This window comes from Doryrhamphus excisus, linkage group LG7 (assembly GCF_037039965.1).
Source record: "Doryrhamphus excisus strain RoL-2023G ecotype Guam linkage group LG7, RoL_Dexc_Guam_v1.1, whole genome shotgun sequence".
NCBI lineage: Eukaryota > Metazoa > Chordata > Actinopteri > Syngnathiformes > Syngnathidae > Doryrhamphus > Doryrhamphus excisus.
Window position 1 is genome coordinate 18,665,089 of NC_136363.1, and position 20,644 is coordinate 18,685,732.

The 20,644-nt window shown below is 43.1% G+C and overlaps 5 protein-coding genes and 1 long non-coding RNA gene across 9 annotated transcripts in view; 5 read left to right on the forward strand and 1 right to left on the reverse strand.

Moving 5' to 3' along the window:
* The window catches only part of arhgap21a (Rho GTPase activating protein 21a), a 59,906-nt gene extending 55,539 nt beyond the window's left edge, over positions 1-4,367 (forward strand). For all 4 annotated transcript variants that reach the window (XM_058060597.2, XM_058060596.2, XM_058060594.2 and 1 more), the window contains 2 exons: positions 1,458-1,489; positions 1,900-4,367. In XM_058060597.2, coding sequence (XP_057916580.2) covers positions 1,458-1,489; positions 1,900-3,369 — 1,502 coding nt within the window. In that variant the 3' untranslated portion in view covers positions 3,370-4,367. The remainder of the gene's footprint in view (positions 1-1,457; positions 1,490-1,899) is intronic.
* On the reverse strand, positions 1,280-13,009 carry LOC144894437 (uncharacterized). Its single transcript, XR_013627782.1, has 3 exons — positions 12,792-13,009; positions 11,811-12,005; positions 1,280-1,518 (listed from the first exon to the last, which is right to left on the reverse strand). It is a non-coding gene; the product is annotated as an uncharacterized LOC144894437 (long non-coding RNA).
* apodb (apolipoprotein Db) lies at positions 6,241-10,724 on the forward strand. Its single transcript, XM_058060630.2, has 5 exons — positions 6,241-6,365; positions 8,187-8,304; positions 8,385-8,506; positions 8,576-8,661; positions 10,142-10,724. The coding sequence occupies exons 2-5, from the start codon at positions 8,191-8,193 to the stop codon at positions 10,372-10,374; spliced, it is 555 nt and encodes a 184-aa protein (XP_057916613.2). The 5' UTR covers positions 6,241-6,365; positions 8,187-8,190; the 3' UTR covers positions 10,375-10,724.
* Positions 11,123-12,222, forward strand: otos (otospiralin). The gene is made up of 3 exons (XM_058060631.2): positions 11,123-11,181; positions 11,509-11,532; positions 11,822-12,222. Exons 1-3 carry the CDS (start codon positions 11,124-11,126, stop codon positions 12,007-12,009), a joined length of 270 nt encoding a protein of 89 aa, XP_057916614.2. The 5' UTR covers position 11,123; the 3' UTR covers positions 12,010-12,222.
* cops9 (COP9 signalosome subunit 9) lies at positions 12,438-14,026 on the forward strand. The gene is made up of 3 exons (XM_058060632.2): positions 12,438-12,564; positions 12,817-12,889; positions 13,881-14,026. The coding sequence occupies exons 1-3, from the start codon at positions 12,502-12,504 to the stop codon at positions 13,916-13,918; spliced, it is 174 nt and encodes a 57-aa protein (XP_057916615.1). The 5' UTR covers positions 12,438-12,501; the 3' UTR covers positions 13,919-14,026.
* A 369-nt stretch (positions 14,027-14,395) lies between these two features.
* On the forward strand, positions 14,396-19,968 carry and1 (actinodin1). The gene is made up of 7 exons (XM_058060616.2): positions 14,396-15,665; positions 15,780-15,872; positions 17,344-17,388; positions 17,603-17,748; positions 17,833-18,237; positions 18,315-18,569; positions 18,639-19,968. The coding sequence occupies exons 2-7, from the start codon at positions 15,800-15,802 to the stop codon at positions 19,632-19,634; spliced, it is 1,920 nt and encodes a 639-aa protein (XP_057916599.2). The 5' UTR covers positions 14,396-15,665; positions 15,780-15,799; the 3' UTR covers positions 19,635-19,968.
* Positions 19,969-20,644: the final 676 nt, after the last annotated feature.

A 20,644-nucleotide genomic window follows, 5' to 3' on the forward strand; every position in this document is an offset into this window, starting at 1 on the left:
TTCCTGTCTCGTGTGGCATCCTCTCTTCTCATATGGCGAGCCCCTCTGTGACTCCCCTTGTCACCTCCACCATCTGTATCGTCACTGTTGTCATGGCGACTTGTACCAATCATATTCTTTCCGTTGCTTTTGTCATCACACTCTTTTATGGATGTTAACTAGCACCCACAGGCCACAATATTAGGTACACTTGCACAGCCCTATGTAAAAAAAAATATATAATACTCACTTTTGATTGGCCATCCCATCTCTGTGTGGAGTTTGCATGTTCTCCCCCGTGCATGCATGGGTTTTCTCCGGGTACTCCGGTTTCCTCCCACATTCCAAAAAAAAACATGCTAGGTTAATTGGCAACTCCAAATTGTCCATAGGTATGAATGAGTGTGAATGGTTGTTTGTCTATATGTGCACTGTGATTGTATATAACAGTATAGTGTATAAAAATATTGTATATAACAATATAACAATCATACAGCAAGTCATCATACAGCAACTCAATAACACTCAAATATACAAACATGTACCAATATGAGTATTAAAAAAACAACTCCTTAAAAGTTTTCCCATACTGTATTGCACCTGAGCAACGCATTCATTGGGGTGCTGCGATGACGTCAGCCCCTCTCTGGGCTCCTCAAATGAAGACACACATCATCAAAAGTATAAGATGCAAATGTATTTACTACACTACGACGGTCTGAAAGTTTAATGAATGTTAAGGAATGTTTCCACCCACTTTCCAAAAACATGCTAGGTTAATTGGCGACTCCAAATTGTCCATAGGTATGAATATGAGTGTGAATGGTTGTTTGTCTATATGTGCCCTGTGATTGGCTGGCGACCAGTCCAGGGTGTACCCCGACTCTCGCCACAAAGACAGCTGGGATAGGCTCCAGCACCCCCCGCGACCCTCGTGAGGAAAAGCGGTAAAAAATGAATGAATGATAGGCCACCCAATTTAGCGACCAAGTCGAGAAACGTATATTATATGGATAAATAGCCTAATGATATAAATGGCAAATCACTGAATATACTGTATATACAGTACCAGTCAAAGGTTATGCACAATACGTACATTGAGATTCAGATTTGGGCTGTTTTGTTGCAATACTGACTAAAAAGCTAGCAAATGGCCGCTAATATTGAGTGAGTAATAGCTGGTGTCATGTTCCTCTTTGTCCATCCCGCACGGTGCACACCTCACCTCACTCGCTTCCTGTCTTCATGGTTATAAAGACGAAAGCTGGTCAAGCTCTGTGGGGGTGGGGGGGGCTGCGTGTCCACATGTGTAAGCTAGGCTTGTAAGCATGGCCTGTTGCCTGCTTGTGTGTGTGTGTGTGTGTCTTGTCTAACACCATTGTGCACCTCACCAACTCATTAATATTTGCGTCTCCTTTTCTTACCTGACTCCTGCTGCCGCTTCTTGATGTTTTTTTTCTTCTCTTTTCCGCCCGCAGATTCTCCCACCAGCGACTCCGCTAAGTCAAAGGTGAGTGTGGCTTCCCCTGTGTTGACTCCCTAGTGTAGGATGACAGGAGGTAGGTGAAAACATTAGGATTGATTGCACAAGTGTTATGTTTTTCAAGTACATTGTGAACAAGCTGAGGTGCTGCACAACATTCCACCAGCATGGCTGCTTCCTGCCACCAGGGACCCACTTAGTCCGTCTGTTGAGCAGTTGTTCTCCATCTTTAGCAGCTAAGCGCCTTTATCATGCTACTGCTTCTTGAAGGTTGCCCGTGGTTACGTCATGTGTTTATGGTTAATGTTCCTCTCTCTGTGTCTGCTTTGTGTGGTGCTTCACAGGAGCAGGTGGAGTACACGTTGATGTTTTCCAGACATAGGTGATGTGCTCAGTGTGTATGCAAATATCTAACAACGTGGCTGTTTTTGGTGCAGGGTTCCTGGGGTTCAGGGAAGGACCAGTCCAGCCGAGATCTCTTGGTGTCCTCCATTTTTGCTGCAGCTGGCCGCAAGCGAAAGAAGTCCAAGGAAAAAACGCAGCCAAGCAGCTCTGATGATGACCTGGAAGCTGTTTTCCCCAGAAAGGAACTCTCCGTGCAAAAGGCGGACCCTCATGAGGAGACTCGGATTGGTATCAGCACGAAGCAGCAGGAGAATGGCAGAAGAGCGGAGATGACACCTAAAGCTAAGCGGGAACACAAGCACTCCTCTCCAAATATGTCACCCAACATCAGCTACCAGAGTGCTCCTCAGGGAAAAGCCTCCTTATCCGATCCTCCATCCAATATGTCCGATTTAGGCACCATGAGCTCTGGAGCGTCGGTGCCACGCTCGCAGCCTAAAAGGTCGATCATGGGAGCATCTGCAGACCTTCAAGCGGGAATATGCATCGGATCTGGAGTAGGCGTCGAAGCAGAGGTTGGCTCCATCACTTCTGACTACTCGACCACCTCATCCATCACCTTCCTGACGGGAGCAGATTCCATGGCGCTGAGTCCAGAGCTGCAGTGCGGCGAAGAAGCAGACGATGAACGCAGCGAGTTGATCAGCGAGGGTCGACCCATGGAAACGGACAGCGAGAGCGACTTCCCGGTGTTTGCTCCAGGGGGCGGCAGCAGCCAGTCCACACCTTGTGCGGTGCAGGAAAAGCCAGATGTGGAAGCGGGCGCCGCTCCGAGGAACACGACAAAAATGGAAGCAAGGCGACTTTTCCCAACACATAAGATGATCGAATGCGACACGCTGTCTCGGAGGTGGTCGCTCAGACAGAAGACGGACAGCGAGTCGTCAATGGAGGCGGGTAGCGAGGGTAGGGCGGAGTCTTCCACGCGGCTTTCGCGGGTGCTGGAGGTGATGAAGAAAGGGCGGTCCACCAGCAGCCTCAGTTCTTCGTCACGTAGCGAGTCGGAGCGCTCCGAACCAGCCTGGCACCTCAAAATCACAGAGCGCCTCAAGTTCCGCTTACGCACATCTGCCGACGACATGTTCACGCAGAAGACCCGTGTCCCCGATGGACGCAGGAGAAACAACATCCGACGAAGGCACACCATGGGCGGCCAGAGAGACTTCGCCGAATTGGCCGCCATCAACGACTGGCAGGAGCAAGGCGGGGTGGACCAGACGGCCAGCGAGCTGTTAGCCGTGGACCGCCTCAAGTCCAGACGCACCTCTCATGACTTCAACATCCGGGACTGGATCACCAGGGATCGGTGCCGGGGCGGGAGTGAAAGTGAGGGGGGAGCCGTGCCGCCAAAAGCCGTCCCTGAGGACACAGACGCCCAGGAGGCGGCATCCGAGCGGCCGCCCGTTAACGGCAAAAGCAAAGCGTCACTCGGGGACGACGCGCACCCTCACAAACTATCGGGGGCGCACGTTGTCCGTTCACGCTTCTACCAGTACCTCTGACCCGAGGATGAATGTGTTCCTTGTACTGCACAATATTTTTTACTACAAAGTTTATGTAAGTACTGTAAATAACATGTATAGCTCCCATGATTGTTACTGGCAGAATTTATTAATTATGAGCATCGCTGGCCAGACTGGAAGAAGAATTTTCTCCTGCACGTGTGACCTTCATTACAGTAGGAGGCTCCGCCCTTTTTTTAAAATGAAGAATGTACGACTTTCCTACTTGGACTAACACTTGTTGCATGTACTTGAAGATACACAACATGGGCTTAAGTACTGGGACACAATTAATCAGTCATAGTAAAATTATTTTGTATGCTTCCAACTAGGTGAAAACGGTTTGGCGAAGGCTCTTTTGTAGTCTTTTGGTGTGGAATAACAAGCCTCGGTTTAACCTCAGTGACTACAAAAATGTTAGAAAGTCTTCCCGGAAGAGTAGAAGCTTAGATGTCCCAGTACTTTTGTGTATGTGGTGTTTCGTGGGAGGAAGTGAGGGGCTGCGTTCTGAGCTGCGTGCTGTGGGAACATCTTTTTTCGCAGCACGGTCAAAACAGCCAGAGATTAGCTTGACCGTTATTCCAAAAAAAAAATAATTTTATCAAATAAAATGAAATGTAATGAAATGCTGATACTAGAGTATGTAATACTCGGTACAGTTCTTTTCTATTCCCAAATAATTTTTATTGTCCAACAAGGACATTTTATGTAAATGCTTTGTTTTTTTGCCCTCCCCCTCCATAATGAAAAAAGTGCCTCTTTTTTTCCCCCCCGCCCTTTTGTAACCGTTTTTATGAGCAGTCAACACTCATTCCACCGCATTTAGTGTTTATGCTGTTTTGTCTCTCGATGTCATTTCAATTAAAACGTAGGTTTATCCTCATCAAACATGAAGCATCTTGTGTAGTTTGCGACAGTGAGCATCTTGCCAGCACAAACATCAGTGCAATGTCCTCCCTTGAAGAACACTGGAAATAAATAATCTTTATTATTATTATTATCATCACGAGTGTTGTCTTTTCTTTGTTTTTTACACTTCTGATAGTTGATCGTTGTTGATGTGCTTTAATAAAGCTTTTTTGTACCAGTTTTATAAAGTTACCATGAAATTTAAAATAATTAAAACATATTTTGAACATAAATTTATTTTTAGTCTGTATAAATCATGAAAATAAAGTACTTCCGGTTTGACAACGGCAGTGGAAAGACGTAATAGCATACTTAAAAAAATGTACCTTTTGGCGGCATCTAGTGGCAGAACCGAGACTAACATGCTGATGTTGATATCCTGTACAAAGGGGGAATGAAATTTTAAATAATTCAACACACATTTTGAACATAAATTTATGTTTAGTCTGTATAAATCATGAAAATAAAGTACTTCCGGTTTGACAACGGCAGTGGAAAGACGTAATAGTAGACGAGTGTTGTCTTTTCTTTGTTTTTTTTAGACTTCTGATAGTTGATCGTTGTTGATGTGCTTTAATAAAGCTTTTTTGTACCAGTTTTATAAAGTTACCATGAAATTTAAAATAATTAAAACATATTTTGAACATAAATTTATTTTTAGTCTGTATAAATCATGAAAATAAAGTACTTCCGGTTTGACAACGGCAGTGGAAAGACGTAATAGCATACTTAAAAAAAGTACCTTTTGGCGGCATCTAGTGGCAGAACCGAGACTAACATGTTGATGTTGATATCCTGTACAAAGGGGGAATGAAATTTTAAATAATTCAACATACTACATTTTGAACATAAATTTATGTTTAGTCTGTATAAATCATGAAAATAAAGTACTTCCGGTTTGACAACGGCAGTGGAAAGACGTAATAGCAGACGAGTGTTGTCTTTTCTTTGTTTTTTACACTTCTGATAGTTAATCGTTGTTGGTGCTTTAATAAAGCTTTTTTGTACCAGTTTTATAAAGTTACATCACGAAAATAAAGTACTTCCGGTTTGACAACGGCAGTGGAAAGACGTAATAGCAGACGAGTGTTGTCTTTTCTTTGTTTTTTACACTTCTGATAGTTGATCGTTGTTGATGTGCTTTAATAAAGCTTTTTTGTATCAGTTTTATAAAGTTGCCATGAAATTTTAAATAATTAAACATATTTTGAACATAAATTTATTTTTAGTCTGTATAAATCATGAAAATAAAGTACTTCCGGTTTGACAACGGCAGTGGAAAGACGTAATAGCATACTTTAAAAAGGTACCTTTTGGCGGCATCTAGTGGCAGAACCGAGACTAACATGTTGATGTTGATATCCTGTACAAAGGGGGAATGAAATTTTAAATAATTCAACATACTACATTTTGAACATAAATTTATGTTTAGTCTGTATAAATCATGAAAATAAAGTACTTCCGGTTTGACAACGGCAGTGGAAAGACGTAATAGCAGACGAGTGTTGTCTTTTCTTTGTTTTTTACACTTCTGATAGTTAATCGTTGTTGGTGCTTTAATAAAGCTTTTTTGTACCAGTTTTATAAAGTTACATCACGAAAATAAAGTACTTCCGGTTTGACAACGGCAGTGGAAAGACGTAATAGCAGACGAGTGTTGTCTTTTCTTTGTTTTTTACACTTCTGATAGTTGATCGTTGTTGATGTGCTTTAATAAAGCTTTTTGTATCAGTTTTATAAAGTTGCCATGAAATTTTAAATAATTAAACATATTTTGAACATAAATTTATTTTTAGTCTGTATAAATCATGAAAATAAAGTACTTCCGGTTTGACAACGGCAGTGGAAAGACGTAATAGCATACTTTAAAAAGGTACCTTTTGGCGGCATCTAGTGGCAGAACCGAGACTAACATGCTGATGTTGATATCCTGTACAAAGGGGGGCGTGCATTTCATGCTAATGAGCGTCAACATTGTGACGTCACGTCGTGAACGCGCAGCCCGGCACTCGTCTTTAAAAATAACATTTTGGACCAGAGCTCTCTGGACTGAAGCAAGACGTCTGTTAGGAATCCCACCTGAGAAGGTAAGGGCCAGGTGCATGATGGGAAATACATGTGTTTTCACCTTTAATAAGCTCTGTATTCAAATAATGTGTTTGTTTATGATACTGTCTTACTGAAGCAAAAACAAATGTTTAACTGTAAATGCATATAATAATTACTGTAAGTTAACGGGTGTTATTGTAAATATTAAAGCAAATTATTTAATCATGTAAATAAACTCCCAATTATAATGTATGTTAGCTTGTTAAACCTGCAGAACAAGTTGTTCAGCATATGTAGCTACAATGTGGCATGTACAGTGAGGGCACTGAGGTTTCTTGCTTTGATAAAAACAAGAAATTCCAGGAAAGACGGGAATGTATGGAACGCAGAAAACAAATGTTCAACATGAGATGAATGTTTTGACTTTAGAATCATTTGACAAATGTAAAAGTAGTAAGAATATTCAGTACAGAAGGGAATCAGGGTAGCAGTATATGTGGAATTAGGGAACTATTCTCCATTCATTTCTATTGGAATTTTTGGGATGGAAAATATAGCCATGTCGGAAAAATGTTAATTTTTCAATGGGGTAAAGTAAAGAGACACCATGAATGTCCCGGGTCAGCTGAAAGTTTTGATGTTGGAATGGTCTGAATTGGGAAAGGGAATAATATGAAAACTGTGGAATTATGTGAAATTGTAGGTGTGCATGGAAAACTTGTTAGCCCGGAAGCACTTAATGAACTCAATGGTTTAAACCGACTAAAAATTGGACTGTACATTCATTTTAATGGGAATTCGGGGAAGGCGGCATGGAAAATTGTTAGCCCAAATATCCAGGATGAGCTGAATGGAATGTTTTGTATCTGTTGAGAAACATGGAACTTGGGATATGCCGATAGATGGACGTAATACTGAATTATTATTACATAATGTGGGAAAGTGAAAATCTGTAAATGTAATAACTTGCCACAAATGTAATATGAGACAAAATAATGATCTTTGTGGTTGTTGTTTGTTCTTTCTTCTTTTAATGAGGGAGAAGGTGTAGATGCCATTTTCAGGATTTTAACAAGATTTTTTTTTTTGTGGAAAAAATATTATTCAAAGAGAATACATTACATTATACATTAAAATACATAGAATACATTAAAGGAATCTTTAATTATTAAATTATAATTTATTTGTAATTAAAAAAGATAACATAATTGTGATAATTGCAATTGTTTTAATAAAATTTTATTACCATTATTATTATATTTTATTTATTTTTTTATTATTTCTTCCCCATATACACACAAAATCACACATACAATAATATACTGTAACTAAAACGCACATGTACGCCCACAAATAAAATGTAATAATTTCCTGCAAATGTAATACTTATTACATTTGCAGGAAATTCAGTATTACATTTACAGTGGGCAAATTTTATTACTTTTTGTGGGAAATTTATTATATTTGCGGAATTATTACATTCAAAGCTGCAGATTTGTATTACGTTTGTGGGTGTAACACTAATCCATATCTTTTTTCATGTTTATTATGATGAAATCGTGTTTAATACTTCATACTGTTGTTTGTTCAAGTGTAAAATGTTGATATAGATTATTCTCAAATATCAATTTCTTAAATTGATATATGATATGCAAGCGCTCCGGGCGTCCCACAAAAAAAGTTAGACCCCAAACAGATTATTTCCGATGTGCCGCACTAGTGTGATTCTACAACAGGGATTTCAAACCATGCAGAAACGGATTCAATGTGATCCTGTGGTAAATTTGACTTTATAACAAGCTAACATGCTAAGCAACTACATATAAACACTGAATCTGTACCCATCTGTACCCTGACAGAACCATGTGGGTCATTTGCTGCATCCTTTTGGCGTTGTTGCCGCTAAGCTCGTCCCAGACGTACCACTGGGGAGCCTGTCCGAGTCCTAAGGTGCAGCCGAACTTCAATATCCCGCAGGTAACAACTAGCAAACATCAACATGGTGGGTGAACAGGCTACGGACTCCAACGTGTGATTTCAACTGAATCTGCATGTAGTATTTAGGGAAGTGGTACGAGATCGCCAAGCTGCCCGCTAACTTCGAGAAAGGAAAGTGCATCGAGGCCAACTACGCTATACGACAAGACGGAACCATCCGAGTGTTCAACTCGCAGTTCTAGTGAGTTCTAGATTCATGTTTTATCATTTTATCTCCTCGTTGTTGACGTTTATGTGTGTGTGTTCCTAGTAAAGACAAGTTTAGGACAGCAGAGGGGACAGGAGTGGTCTTCGACCCGAGAGAACCGGCTAAAATTGGCGTCAGCTTCTCCAGCTGTAAGTTCATGTCCGTCTTCTTGCTAGATGTTAAGACAAGAGACCGTTTCTGTTGGCCGATAATTCAGTTATGGTGTGCCTCGTGAATGATGACGAGCGTCAACAAAGGTCTGTTGTCTTGTCGCCTGGGTCTCATTGGACGTATCTGTCCTGATTAAGTGGCTCCGTTCACTCTATAAGACCTGCTGATTCGTGATTTCTGTCAAGAACAATGGCTTCTTAAAGGGATCATGTGGATTTTTTTGACATCAACTGGAACTTCGTCCTGAGAGAAGAGTTCTGGTTGATGGGGCTACTTAAGGAAACAAATCTCTGCGTCCATTATTATTAATTTATTCATTTATTTTCTACCGCTTTTTCCTCACAGCCTGGACTGGTCGCCAGCCAATCACAGGGCACATATAGACAAACAACCATTCACACTCACATTCATACCTATGGACAATTTGGAGTCGCTAATTAACCTAGCATGTTTTTTTGGAATGTGGGAGGAAACCGGAGTACCCGGAGAAAACCCACGCATGCACGGGGAGAACATGCTAACTCCACACAGAAATGACTGAGGGTGGAATTGAACCCTGGTCTCCTAGCTGTGAGGACTGCGCGCTAACCAGTCGACCGCAGTGCCGCCTCTATTATTATCATTCATTCATTCATTTTCTACCGCTTTTCCTCACGAGGGTCGCAGGGGTGCTGGAGCCTATCCCAGCTGTCTTTCGGCGAGAGGCGGGGTACACCCTGGACTGGTCGCCAGCCAATCACAGGGCACATATAGACAAACAACCATTCACACTCACATTCATACCTATGGACAATTTGGAGTCGCTAATTAACCTAGCATGTTTTTTGGAATGTGGGAGGAAACCGGAGTATCCGGAGAAAACCCACGGGGAGAACATGCAAACTCCACACAGAGATGGCCGAGGGTGGAATTGAACCCTAGTCTCCTAGCTGTGAGGACTGCGCGCTAACCACTCATCACTAACACCACATAATGCATAGTGCAAAATGTTAGTATAATTATGTAAGAATGCTAACATGCAAGCATTAGCATGCTCACACCTAGCATAATAGCGCAAAGTGTTTGTAAAAATCCTATCCCTGAGAATGCTAGAAATGTTAGTATAATTATGTTAGCATTCTAACATTGATGCGCTAGCATGCTAACACCCAGCATAGTGTCTGCATAATTTCATATTTATGAAATTTGATTTTGGAAACCGGAGTACCCGGAGAAAACCCACGCATGCACGGGGAGAACATGCAAACTCCACACAGAGATGTCCGAGGGTGGAATTGAACCCTGGTCTCCTAGCTGTGAGGACTGCGCGCTAACCACTCGACCCCCGTGCCACCTCCATTATTATTATTATTATTATTATTATTATTATAATTATTTTTTAGCTAAGAAAATAAATTGTCATGAGCACCGACTATGAACTAACCATTCTGCATCTGTGCAAACGTTGCCCCCCCCCAGTCACCCCCTACAGCCCGTACTGGATCTTGTCCACTGACTACACCAGCCTAGCCGTAGTCTACTCATGCACCGATATCCTGCGACTGTTCCGTGTGGAGTACGCCTGGATCCTGGGACGCTCACGCTTCCTTCCGCCGGACACGGTGCGCTACGCTCAGGATATTCTGATGGGCGAGGGCGTGGACCTGTTCAAGATGTCCGCCACCGACCAGACAGGATGCAAGGACGACTAGATCGAAACGGGCACGGCATGCTAATAATAGAATGACCTCATCACTGAATTGTTTTGATCATTATCAATACTATCCAATGAACAGAATGCACTGATATCTTTAAATTATTTTGGGGTTTCAGAAATTTCAAATTAAAAGCATTTTTTGTGGTGGAGATTGTATAACTTTATTAGAAATACATGCAAATTGTTATTTATTGATTGATCTTAATTAAAATGGCTTCTTTGTTGATAAAAGGGGGACAAATTAACTTACAATATTTTTTATTATATTACTGGTACAGTATATAGGCTATGTATTTTGTACCTGATAGTATCGAATATTAAAAAAATATTGATATATACATTAAAGATTCTTGTGTTCAATTCTTTATATTTTCTATAAATGTTGAGGATGTTCTTTGGTGAAAATTGTTAAATGAATCCGTCTTTATAGTATTATATATTATTGATATATTATTATTGGAGATTTTTCACCACATCCACTTCAGGGTGGATCCATTAGGGATCCATCCTTTAGGAAATGAAAGACAGGCGAGGAGAGGAGGGGTCGGAGGGATCCTGACACTGCAGACCACCGCCGACCAGCAGTAGCAGCAGCAGCCACAGCACTTCTCCACAACATCTAAAACTGATCATTTTTTTTTTCACCTCTACGTGAGTACAATTTAGTCTAATGTGTGTCTTTAATGTTGCATTAAATTGACAGTTTGGTTAATGTAGTTTTTTTGTTGTTTAAAAAGGAGAAAGATGAAGAGTCTGCTTTGCCTGAGTATTCTACTTTGTGTCTATGTCCTCCATATTAGCGGTGAGTGTATTTCTGGATTGTAATATTCATCTCTTGTGGATATTTTGGTTGTTTTGAAGTAGAAAAACAACATGAGTTTAATTGTCGCATAGCAAATGGATAAATAAACATAACAGTCATTAATCTTATGAGTTGTGTGTGAGCACACAAAGACGGTTCTGTCTGTGCGGTGTGTGTGTGTTCTTGTCACTGCGATATTATTTGGAGAAGCTCACAGGTAGCCCGAAGTCAGTCTGAACTCAATTCCCTCTTTGTGTGTGGGGGGGTGGAATACTTGGAATGCTTGCTAAATATTTGTTTTTCCCCCATTTTTCACTCTCTCCGCAGATGCCAGAGTCATCCCAGAGGGAGGTAAAGCTGTTTAGAAACACTATTTGGGGGAAATAAATAATACAGTGGAACAAGCTTATGCAGTCAGCCCGTCAATAACAAACAATGCATCAAATCCCGACCCACTGTGATTATTATTACACATACACAACCACTTATTATGTTTTCGGCTAAAGCCACAAGCAAATGTACAAGCAATGGTTTGTATTAGTCAATGGGGCATTAAAATGAGTATGTTCCACTGTAATACTAATTACTTCAAATGTACTTATACAAAGAGTTACTATCAATCATCTTACCTTCTTCTCAGTACCATACGATGAACCACCAGCCGTTCCTTACTGGCCGTACTCCACCTCTGACTTCTGGAACTACATTGAGTACTTCAAATCCATCGGGGCCTACAACCACATCAATGAGATGGCCCGGGCCTTCTTCGCCCACCAGCACCTGGGAAACACGCTGGGCTACGAGACCAACATGGGGCACGAGCACTGAGGAAAAAGAGAGCAAGCGTTGATGTATGGAATAAAAGGAATTAGGGATTTGTGTATTAACTTGCAAAGATAAGTAAAGTTAACGTATTTTTAAGAAGCAGAAAATAATTTCATGGTTAGCGCGACCATACTTGTATACAGTAGAGAGAGGTAGATTAAGCTAGTAGCATTTTTTAACATTATGATATGCAATGAAAGTGTAATAAATCCAACATTTCTCAACTATCTACTGACTTGTGTGTTTTATATGAAAAAATATATATACATTCATCATTCATGAGTAGCTGTAAACGAAACGACACGCACCTTAATTTATTTATGTTTTTTATGACGTAGTACAGTACTAATTAGTTCGGTCCCTTCGACAACTCATTTCCGTGTTTGAGCCCGGGCACGTTTCAGCGTAACACCCGCTTTGTTTTCCTTACAACTAACGTCAGCGTCACAGCGATATATTTATTAACATACTAATATAACTTTAAGAGAAGAAAGAATGAAACCTGCTGTGGATGAGATGTTCCCGGAAGGAGCTGGGCCATATGTGGATCTAGACGAGGTCTGGTGGTCATTTTTAACAAACATTACCAGCGCTAAAGCTAATTAGCTAGGTAGCTAGCAAGGATACACGATCATGTTTGTGTCGTGCCTGCTTATCTTTTGAGGATGTATACGCGTTTTTAGCACATTTACGTTACTTACTGTGTATGTACTGCAGTTAAATTATTGGATTTAATCAGTTTAGGTAGATAAATTGACGAAGATGACGTGTGTAACTAAAAAAACCTGTTGTACTGGCGTGTGTCTGCAGGCAGGTGGCAGCAGCGGCCTTTTAATGGACCTGGCAGCCAATGAGAAGGCAGTTCACTTGGACTTCTTCAATGGTATACTCCTCCTATAACATATTTAATAGAGAAAAAGCATTAATTTAACAATTTTGAGTAAGCTTCAATTTGTTTTGTATCATTTAAATCCACAACCAGGTTCTCACAATAAGTTTTTACAACCATTTCACTTGTCAAAAAATAATAAATTACATAAATGTTCTACATATCTTGTGGTTCACCTTCACATTATCCTGTTGCTTCTCTTAAGAACTGACTGTATGTGTGAGGTGAAACACACACACACACACAAGAAAACACAGCTCATCTATTTTCTTTCACACAGCGTCGCCCCGCTGGCTAAACAATTTGGGCTTGGCACCACATGACCTGAGTGAAAAGAGACGATTGTTAAAATGAAATGAGGAGGACGGTAAAGATGGTTTATGGCGGAAACCCAGCACGACACCTCGCCAGTCAGCTGCTTTGAACGCACACACACACACACAAACATGCACACACGGGGCTTGTTAGCGCCGCTTTTGCAGATGTTAAGTGGCGGCGAGCTCAGTAGCTGGGAAGGTTGCATTATGGACGCTCAGCATGCTCTAACAGAAGTAAAAAGAGGGTCAATCTACAGTATCTTTCATTTGCTACAGCTTATATTCACAAGGGTCCCCTGGGGTGCTGGAGCCTATCCCAGCTGTCTTCGTACACCCTGGACTGGTTGCCAGCCAATCACAGGGCACATATAGACAAACAACCATTCACACTCACATTCATACCTATGGACAATTTGGAGTCGCTAATTAACCTAGCATGTTTTTGAAATGTGGGAGGAAACCGGAGTACCCGAAGAAAACATGCAAACTCCACACAGAGATGGTTGAGAGTGGAAGCCTGCATGCTACCCACTAGTCCACCGTGCAGCCCCAGTATCTCTCAATTCAAATAAATCAATAGTGAAATGGCAGCACATATATAGCAACTTCTTGATGTTAAGACCAGATAACGGACTAATTTTCTTTATATTTCCTGTGTCCCCCTCCAGACTTCGAAGACCTTTTTGACGACGACGACCTGCAGTGACCCCCCAATCCTCCAAACACACACGCACACCTGCATGCGTCTGTGAACGATGTACATATTATAAAACATGTCACTCACAAATAAAGCTTTATTTTAATGTGAACAGAAGCGGCGTGGAACCAGCTGTTTTGCTTGCAAATTCTGAGGTTGGCTCACATTCCAGCTTTGGAGAAAATTATGAGTATGCTTTTGGCGGCAATCGTGTTCCAATCTGCAGGCGTTTTGGATTGCAGGTTTGCGGGCAGTGCGAAACACCTGTTAGGAAACGTAATTACATACGGCATACGTGCGGTAAAACGGGACACTAAATGCTTGGCGTAGGAGGCATGATGAAACAGGAAGGATGATGTAAAAAAAAAACATGTCTATAGGTTGAATGGTTTGTTCAATTACAACATATTCATGTTGCATACAATGCTGCTCTTTTGTTGCGACCGCTGCATGTTTACGTTTAAAAGATACATTTACACATACAATAGGTATGTTCTTATTCTGGAACCAGAACCCAAAGACTCAAATTTGATTATCAGATTTAAGTGCTTGGCAAACTTCAAACCCGACTGACACTGTGACTTCTCACCACCCAGAAAATAATGCTAGCTAACGTTTATTCCCGACACATATTCAGGCCCGTCTAGTCACAGATAACTCACAGTCACAGTGGCATCATGTCGCAACATTTCACACAGCCAAACAAGGCCAACATGCCCCAACAGTCAAAAGTGTGCAGGAAGCTGAAGATTAGCAGATTCCTCATGTGGAGACCAGCTGTCCCCCCTATGTGTGTGTGTGTGTGTGTTTGTGTGTGTACTCACACTATGCCACAAGCTGTGTTTGTGGTTTTGGCGCTGGCCACGGCCTCCGAGAAGTGCTTATGTGGCACCTCGGCTCCCCTCATTAGCTTCTCATGTCTTCTGGCACCTCACTGACGTTGATCCTCTCTCTCTCCCGCATGTATGGCTGCACCTGAACGCACCACCAGGAAGTATTCTTCCTCGAAAGGTGAAAGCTGTGAGAAGTCACTTTGCTCGACTAAAAAAAAAAGAAAAATAGAGCTAAATTATAGCTAAAACAAGTATCTACGCATGCATGCCCCCTTGTGGCTGTGGTGGCATCAGGGGTGGAAAATATAACACTTTTATTTTTCATTATTTCAAAAAATACATTCAGATTTGTGTTAGGTTATAACTCCTGATATAATTTCTCAATGGGAGAAATTATGCAATATTTGCCAATTTTGCACACAAGAGGAACATGAGATAAGGCCGATTATAACCCTGACTAAGTCAAGAATTGATAAGATTTGCTGTGATAAGTGATTATTTTTGGAACAATAACACTTTCAGTCCAAAAACTGTTCTTTTCATAAAAATGTAACGTATAGATAAATGTATTTATTAAACTGACTCACGTTTGATGCCCCATTCATGCCTTGAGGGTTAATTACCCAATTGGTCTAAACCTGCAGAAGCTCTGAGCCAATCAGGGCCCTTGTTGATGTGGTTCTCAAACCCCCTCTCCCTGTGTGTGTGTGTGTGTGTTAATGAATACCTGTTGTGTGTCAGTGATGATGGGCCTGGTTTAAAACCTGGCTCCGTTCCGTCCGTCAGGGTAGTTTGTCTCAGGGAGTCGTGCCACACACACACACACACACACACATAGATCACAGGTGGACCATCAGTCATCCCGGTCCCTCAGAATCCCCTAGCTGGATCCGCAGTGAGACTTGTCGCCAAGGCAACCGAAGGTACGAAGTTGAGCTATTTTTTACATAAGTGGGTCAAGTTCACAGTGAAGTTTGGGGTCGTTTCTGACTTGGGTGCTTGTTAAAAAAGTGATTTGACTTTGTCTTTCCTGGCAGGAGAAGAGACGAGTCGAGTCATGGCCGGACCGAGGAGGACAAGTTTCTCCGCTGCGCTGGTCACCGCTCTGCTGATGCTGATGCTGCTGCCAGGTGAGTGCACCCCTGTGGAGGTCACTCACTCGAAAGACTTTACTTCTTCTCAAAAGTAGCAACACTTGCAGTGTGAAGGTCCTCACGAGGTACGCTTGAACAATCTAATGGAGACAAGAATACAGACAACGATGATTATGGTTTTGTTTTTTTTTACATTAAACAATATGTTTATTATTGTTTCTGGACTATATCATACCAGGACACTGCAACTATACTATAAAGACAGTATAACCATCCAATCACTTTAGACTTACACCTCTCTGATAGCTTCTTATATTGGATCTTACATGATAGTGTAATTAATTAAGTGGCCAGTCACTATATGTTCAGTGTATATAATAATAATAATTAAATGTGTTGTGTTTTAATTCATACAGCAAATCCTATCTGTCAAATAATGAAATATGAGGTCCACATTTCCTATTAGTTAATGCAGTAGACAACAACAGCTACTTGAAAATGAAAGATGAAAAAAATATGAGTGGAAATCGTGAAAATCTGCTGCTTAAACAAGCAAAGGCGCAAAAACATTGAATACCCGCAACCCTAGTGAGGATAAGCGGCATAGAAAATAGATGGATGTCATAGTGCAATTGCAGTTGCAATGTTATTATACTGGTATATTGTGCTTTTCTTTCATGAGATTTGATTGTGTATTTTTAACTATTATCATGTTACTTCGTTGATGGCTGGGGAAGTCACACGTTTCTTGATATTATATATATTTTTTAAAAAGGCAGTATAAAATTATATCATCAGGACTCACATTTTAGTTACTGTAAGTACACCGCCTGGTTCCACTTTGCTAAGGTAGGAGGGTGAGGTGATTGGCAGATTTACAAGTTTTTAAATACTTTTTTCCCCTTTTAAGCGGAAGGGGAGGGGGGGCAGGAGTTTTTTTGCCCCTGTAAAAAAAAAAAAAAAAAATTAAAATGACTACCTGTCAGCATCACCTCCGCCTCAAATTGCTCCCGTTTCCAGATGTGCCGGACTCTTCCTTTTAAAGGCTTTTTTTGGGGGGGCCCCGCCCCCTCCATCGCATCACATCACCTGGCGCTTCCTGATTTTTTTTTTTAATGTTACTTTAGACACCCTTGGATCAGCCCTCCATCATCATCATCATCATCATCATCCTCTCCTTCTGTAATGCATTAACACCTTTTCCCTATGGAGATGAAAGAAGCTCGGAAAAAAGCTGAATCCACGGTTCCATTGCGCGCGCGCACACACACACACACACAGCTTTTAAGACGCGGCAGGGGTCCACAGTGTTACAGGCCCACCTATAAAATCTACAAAGAGCTGTAGTCAGCGAGGCCCCCGCGGGCGGAGGCAAGCAACCGCTAGCCTATATGTATTGAAGAATGTGCGCCTGTAAGTGTTTTGCGCGTTAACATCGTAAGCAAAAGCCATTACAATCTGCTTCTGTTCGGTTCACATCTGTTTTTGTTTTCTTTGTTTTTTGCAGCTGACGTGTCCGCCGGACCGCTCACCAGCAAGGCTAAAAGAGATGGTAAATAAAACACTTGTATAGCATAACAAAGTGTTGTACATACGATTATATAAGAGCAACTAGAGGTGGTAAAAGGACACGTTAGGTAAGTTTTTAAAGAAACAGCATCAAAGTTCCTTCATTTGAAACTTTCAAAAGTCACCGGAAAGTCGTCCACTCCGGTGTCCAAAAGCCCGGGGGATTATCCGTGACTTGTCGTCCCTCTCGCCCTCAGCGGGAGAGAGCATCCAGGAGAAGGCGGCGGCGGCGGCGGCCCACAGGAGGCTGATCCGCAACCGCAGGAACATCAGCTGGTACAAGCAGCACTCGGACTTCTGGAACTGGTACAAGTACTTCACGGACAACGGCAACCAGGAGGCAGTGAGTTGGACAATCAATCAATTAATATTTTCCAGAAGTATCCAAAACATGACTCCAATCAATCAATGGATCGATCCATCTTAGGTTCAGGAGATGGACCGCATCTACCTGGCTTATCTCCAGAATAAGAACCGCGCAGAAGGCCGCCGCTCCTACAAAGCCTACCTTAGCCACCTGGGGGAGATCTACAAGTCCTGCGCCGACTCGGACGACCCCAATTGTGTGGCATCCTACACCAGCAGGCCCAAGCCCGAGCCTCCGAAACCCGCAACGGTCAAAACCTGTGACCCGACCAAGGACGCCTACTGCCTGTACGCTGCCTTGGTGTCAGGCAAGAGTCCGTATTTGCCGCTAGTGCTGCCCGCCGCGAGCCCTGCGCCTGCCGCCGTTAAGGCCCCCGCTCCTCTTTACGTGCGCTCGGCCCCGGCTAAAGATCCACAGTTGGGTTACTACTACTACGCACCATCATCGGTGTCTTTCCTTTCTAAGGTGGATCCTCTTTACTACGAGTTAGAACCCCGTGTCAAGAGAACCTGATTACATTTGGAGTGTTTTCCACGTTTCAGGAGCAGAAGGCTGAGCTTCTACGCATCTGCGGCGCCGAGGACGTGGAGTGTTTGCAATACCACCTGAGAGCCGCCTACGGTTACTCGCCCTCTGCCGGGGCCCCGCCCTCCTACGCGCACCTCGGCTGTGACCCGCTGAAAGACCCTGCTTGCAAACCCCAGCTGGTGCAGAAGGCCCCCTCTGGCCTGTACCTGAAATACCCCAACTGTGACCCACTCAGGGATCCGTACTGCGCTTATGCTGCTTCCCAAGTGGTGAGATTGGTGTATCAGACTGATAAATGATGATTTTCCAGAAGTTTCTAAGTGTTTTCGCCCCTCCAGGCATCCCGGGCCCCCAACCTTCCTGCCCCGGCTGGGCCAGGATCCTGCAACCCTCTCTTTGATGATGGCTGCAACCCTCTCACCGCCACCAAATATGCCACCCCCCCAGGGGCGTACAAACAAGAGGAAACCGAGGAGGCCGCTGCCCTTCGTGCCCCTCCCCCTGTAGCCGAGCAATACAACGACCCCTACGCCATGTATAGGGATTCTTATGCTAACGCTAACAGAGTTACCGATCCTTACGCCATGTACCGCCAAGCTAGCGCCCCCGCTTCCCCGCCAGCCAACGACCCGTATGCAATGCTGCGCCGTTTCATGGCTCAGGCTCAGGGCACCGACCCATACGCCCCTCGCATGGAGGCGGCACCCGAGTCCAACCCCAACGACGCCTTCTCTGCGATGAGAGAGTCCACCGTCGATATGCACCGCCACGGTCCTCACGCCCCCAGGCACCAGTACCCATTCTCTCAGCCCAATTATGAGGAGCCCATTCGGGAGGAACGCCACCCTCTGGGCCCCCCAGGAAAAACCAAGGAGGGCTACGACTGCTTCATCGGCTACGACCGCGAGTGCTACCCCTTGAAGCCCGCCGAGCCGCGACCCAACGCTCACAACCGCATCCCCTTCCCCGCCGAGTCCTACGAGCCCCACTTGAATGCCGACGGCACCCGCAGCGGCGTCCTGGAACCTTCCAACCCCCACTGCGACCCCGAGTACGACCGGGACTGCCGCCTGCGCCGCTTCGAGCCCGAGCACGCCGAGCCCCAACGTGAGCCCGAACCCAGCCAGGCTGAGACGGCGGGGAGCGAGCGGAAGCAGGAGCAGGACCCCTACGAGGCGGAGCCCTACCAGAGCGGCCAGGAGGAGCCTCACATGTCCTACCAGCCCCCGTCGCACGTCATGCCGAGCCTCCAGGACATACTGAGACGCTACGGAGACCAGTTCCCTGAGCAGGACGACCACAGAGCCTATGCGGATGACTACCGCAAGAAATAAAACACGCACACAAGTGTGGAGATGGACATGAAAACACAAACACCCTCTCTGTTTCGACAGGACCCAGTATGGGCCACATGACAGAAATCTAAGGACCCCATGAACAAGCATCTTTAGCGCCGCAGACCTCCTCCTAGCACTGGAATGACTTCTCAATGCTACGCTTTGCTTCACTTAACTCGCCAGTGCCCACTAATGTCAAGGTTTTTCTTTATTTTGAATGTTCCAATAAAAAAAAGCTGTTTTTAAGCCCCCCATTTGAATTCACTGCATTAATGTGTTTAATTTTATTTTGAGGGGGCCAAGAAAAAACAAGCTACGGGCTGCATACAGCTAAGACAAAATTTTGTTTTAAAATCTATTTGATATTTACGAGCAATTAGTAAAATGGCATCTGAGTGAGCGAATGAAAAGTTTTAGGTGATGGGAAATACATTTTCTGCAAATGTCAAATAAAGCAACAAAAAAAAAATCCTAAAAATGCAACAATGAGACTGCAAGTTTGAATTTGAAGTTATGTAAAAGCACAGAGCTGCACATTGTCTCTCCTCCCTTTATCTGATTTGTCCCCCCATCGAGGATGCTGTGTCCTTGTAACATTAAATTACTGATGCCATCTCCAAACGCCTGCAAAAAAAAGTGTCTGCATATTATCATGGGATGGGAAGGCAAACTTTGCTGTCTCTTTTGAGCTAATTTAGGGACCTTAAAAACACGTTGCCATGGTAGCGAAAAAAAACTTAACACACACGTATCTATTCACTTTACATGCAATTTCCCAAATAATAATAATACTCCTTTCTGTTTAAGCATTAATTTATATAGTTTTTAAATGTAATGAACAAAAACATAATAATAATTTAAGCTGAAATTGTTACATACAAAATCACATACTTCCAATATGTTGCTTTCTCATGCATCGTTTATGTCAGAATTATGACAAACTAAATGGAATACTTACCAGACGATAAGAGCAGGAGGCAAATGAAGAAAGTGAAGCTGTAAGCTCC

Bases quoted from the DNA above. Each gene is read 5' to 3' on its own strand.
- otos (XM_058060631.2), top strand. From the start codon at position 11,124: ATGAAGAGTCTGCTTTGCCTGAGTATTCTACTTTGTGTCTATGTCCTC. The intron at 11,182-11,508 runs GTGAGTGTATTT...CTCTCTCCGCAG, and splicing joins CTATGTCCTCCATATTAGCG to ATGCCAGAGTCATCCCAGAG. The intron at 11,533-11,821 runs GTAAAGCTGTTT...CCTTCTTCTCAG, and splicing joins CAGAGTCATCCCAGAGGGAG to TACCATACGATGAACCACCA.
- cops9 (XM_058060632.2), top strand. From the start codon at position 12,502: ATGAAACCTGCTGTGGATGAGATGTTCCCGGAAGGAGCTGGGCCATAT. The intron at 12,565-12,816 runs GTCTGGTGGTCA...GTGTGTCTGCAG, and splicing joins CATATGTGGATCTAGACGAG to GCAGGTGGCAGCAGCGGCCT. The intron at 12,890-13,880 runs GTATACTCCTCC...GTCCCCCTCCAG, and splicing joins TCACTTGGACTTCTTCAATG to ACTTCGAAGACCTTTTTGAC.
- and1 (XM_058060616.2), top strand. From the start codon at position 15,800: ATGGCCGGACCGAGGAGGACAAGTTTCTCCGCTGCGCTGGTCACCGCT. The intron at 17,749-17,832 runs GTGAGTTGGACA...GATCCATCTTAG, and splicing joins ACAACGGCAACCAGGAGGCA to GTTCAGGAGATGGACCGCAT. The intron at 18,238-18,314 runs GTGGATCCTCTT...TCCACGTTTCAG, and splicing joins CGGTGTCTTTCCTTTCTAAG to GAGCAGAAGGCTGAGCTTCT.
- apodb (XM_058060630.2), top strand. From the start codon at position 8,191: ATGTGGGTCATTTGCTGCATCCTTTTGGCGTTGTTGCCGCTAAGCTCG. The intron at 8,305-8,384 runs GTAACAACTAGC...ATCTGCATGTAG, and splicing joins CGAACTTCAATATCCCGCAG to TATTTAGGGAAGTGGTACGA. The intron at 8,507-8,575 runs GTGAGTTCTAGA...GTGTGTTCCTAG, and splicing joins GTGTTCAACTCGCAGTTCTA to TAAAGACAAGTTTAGGACAG.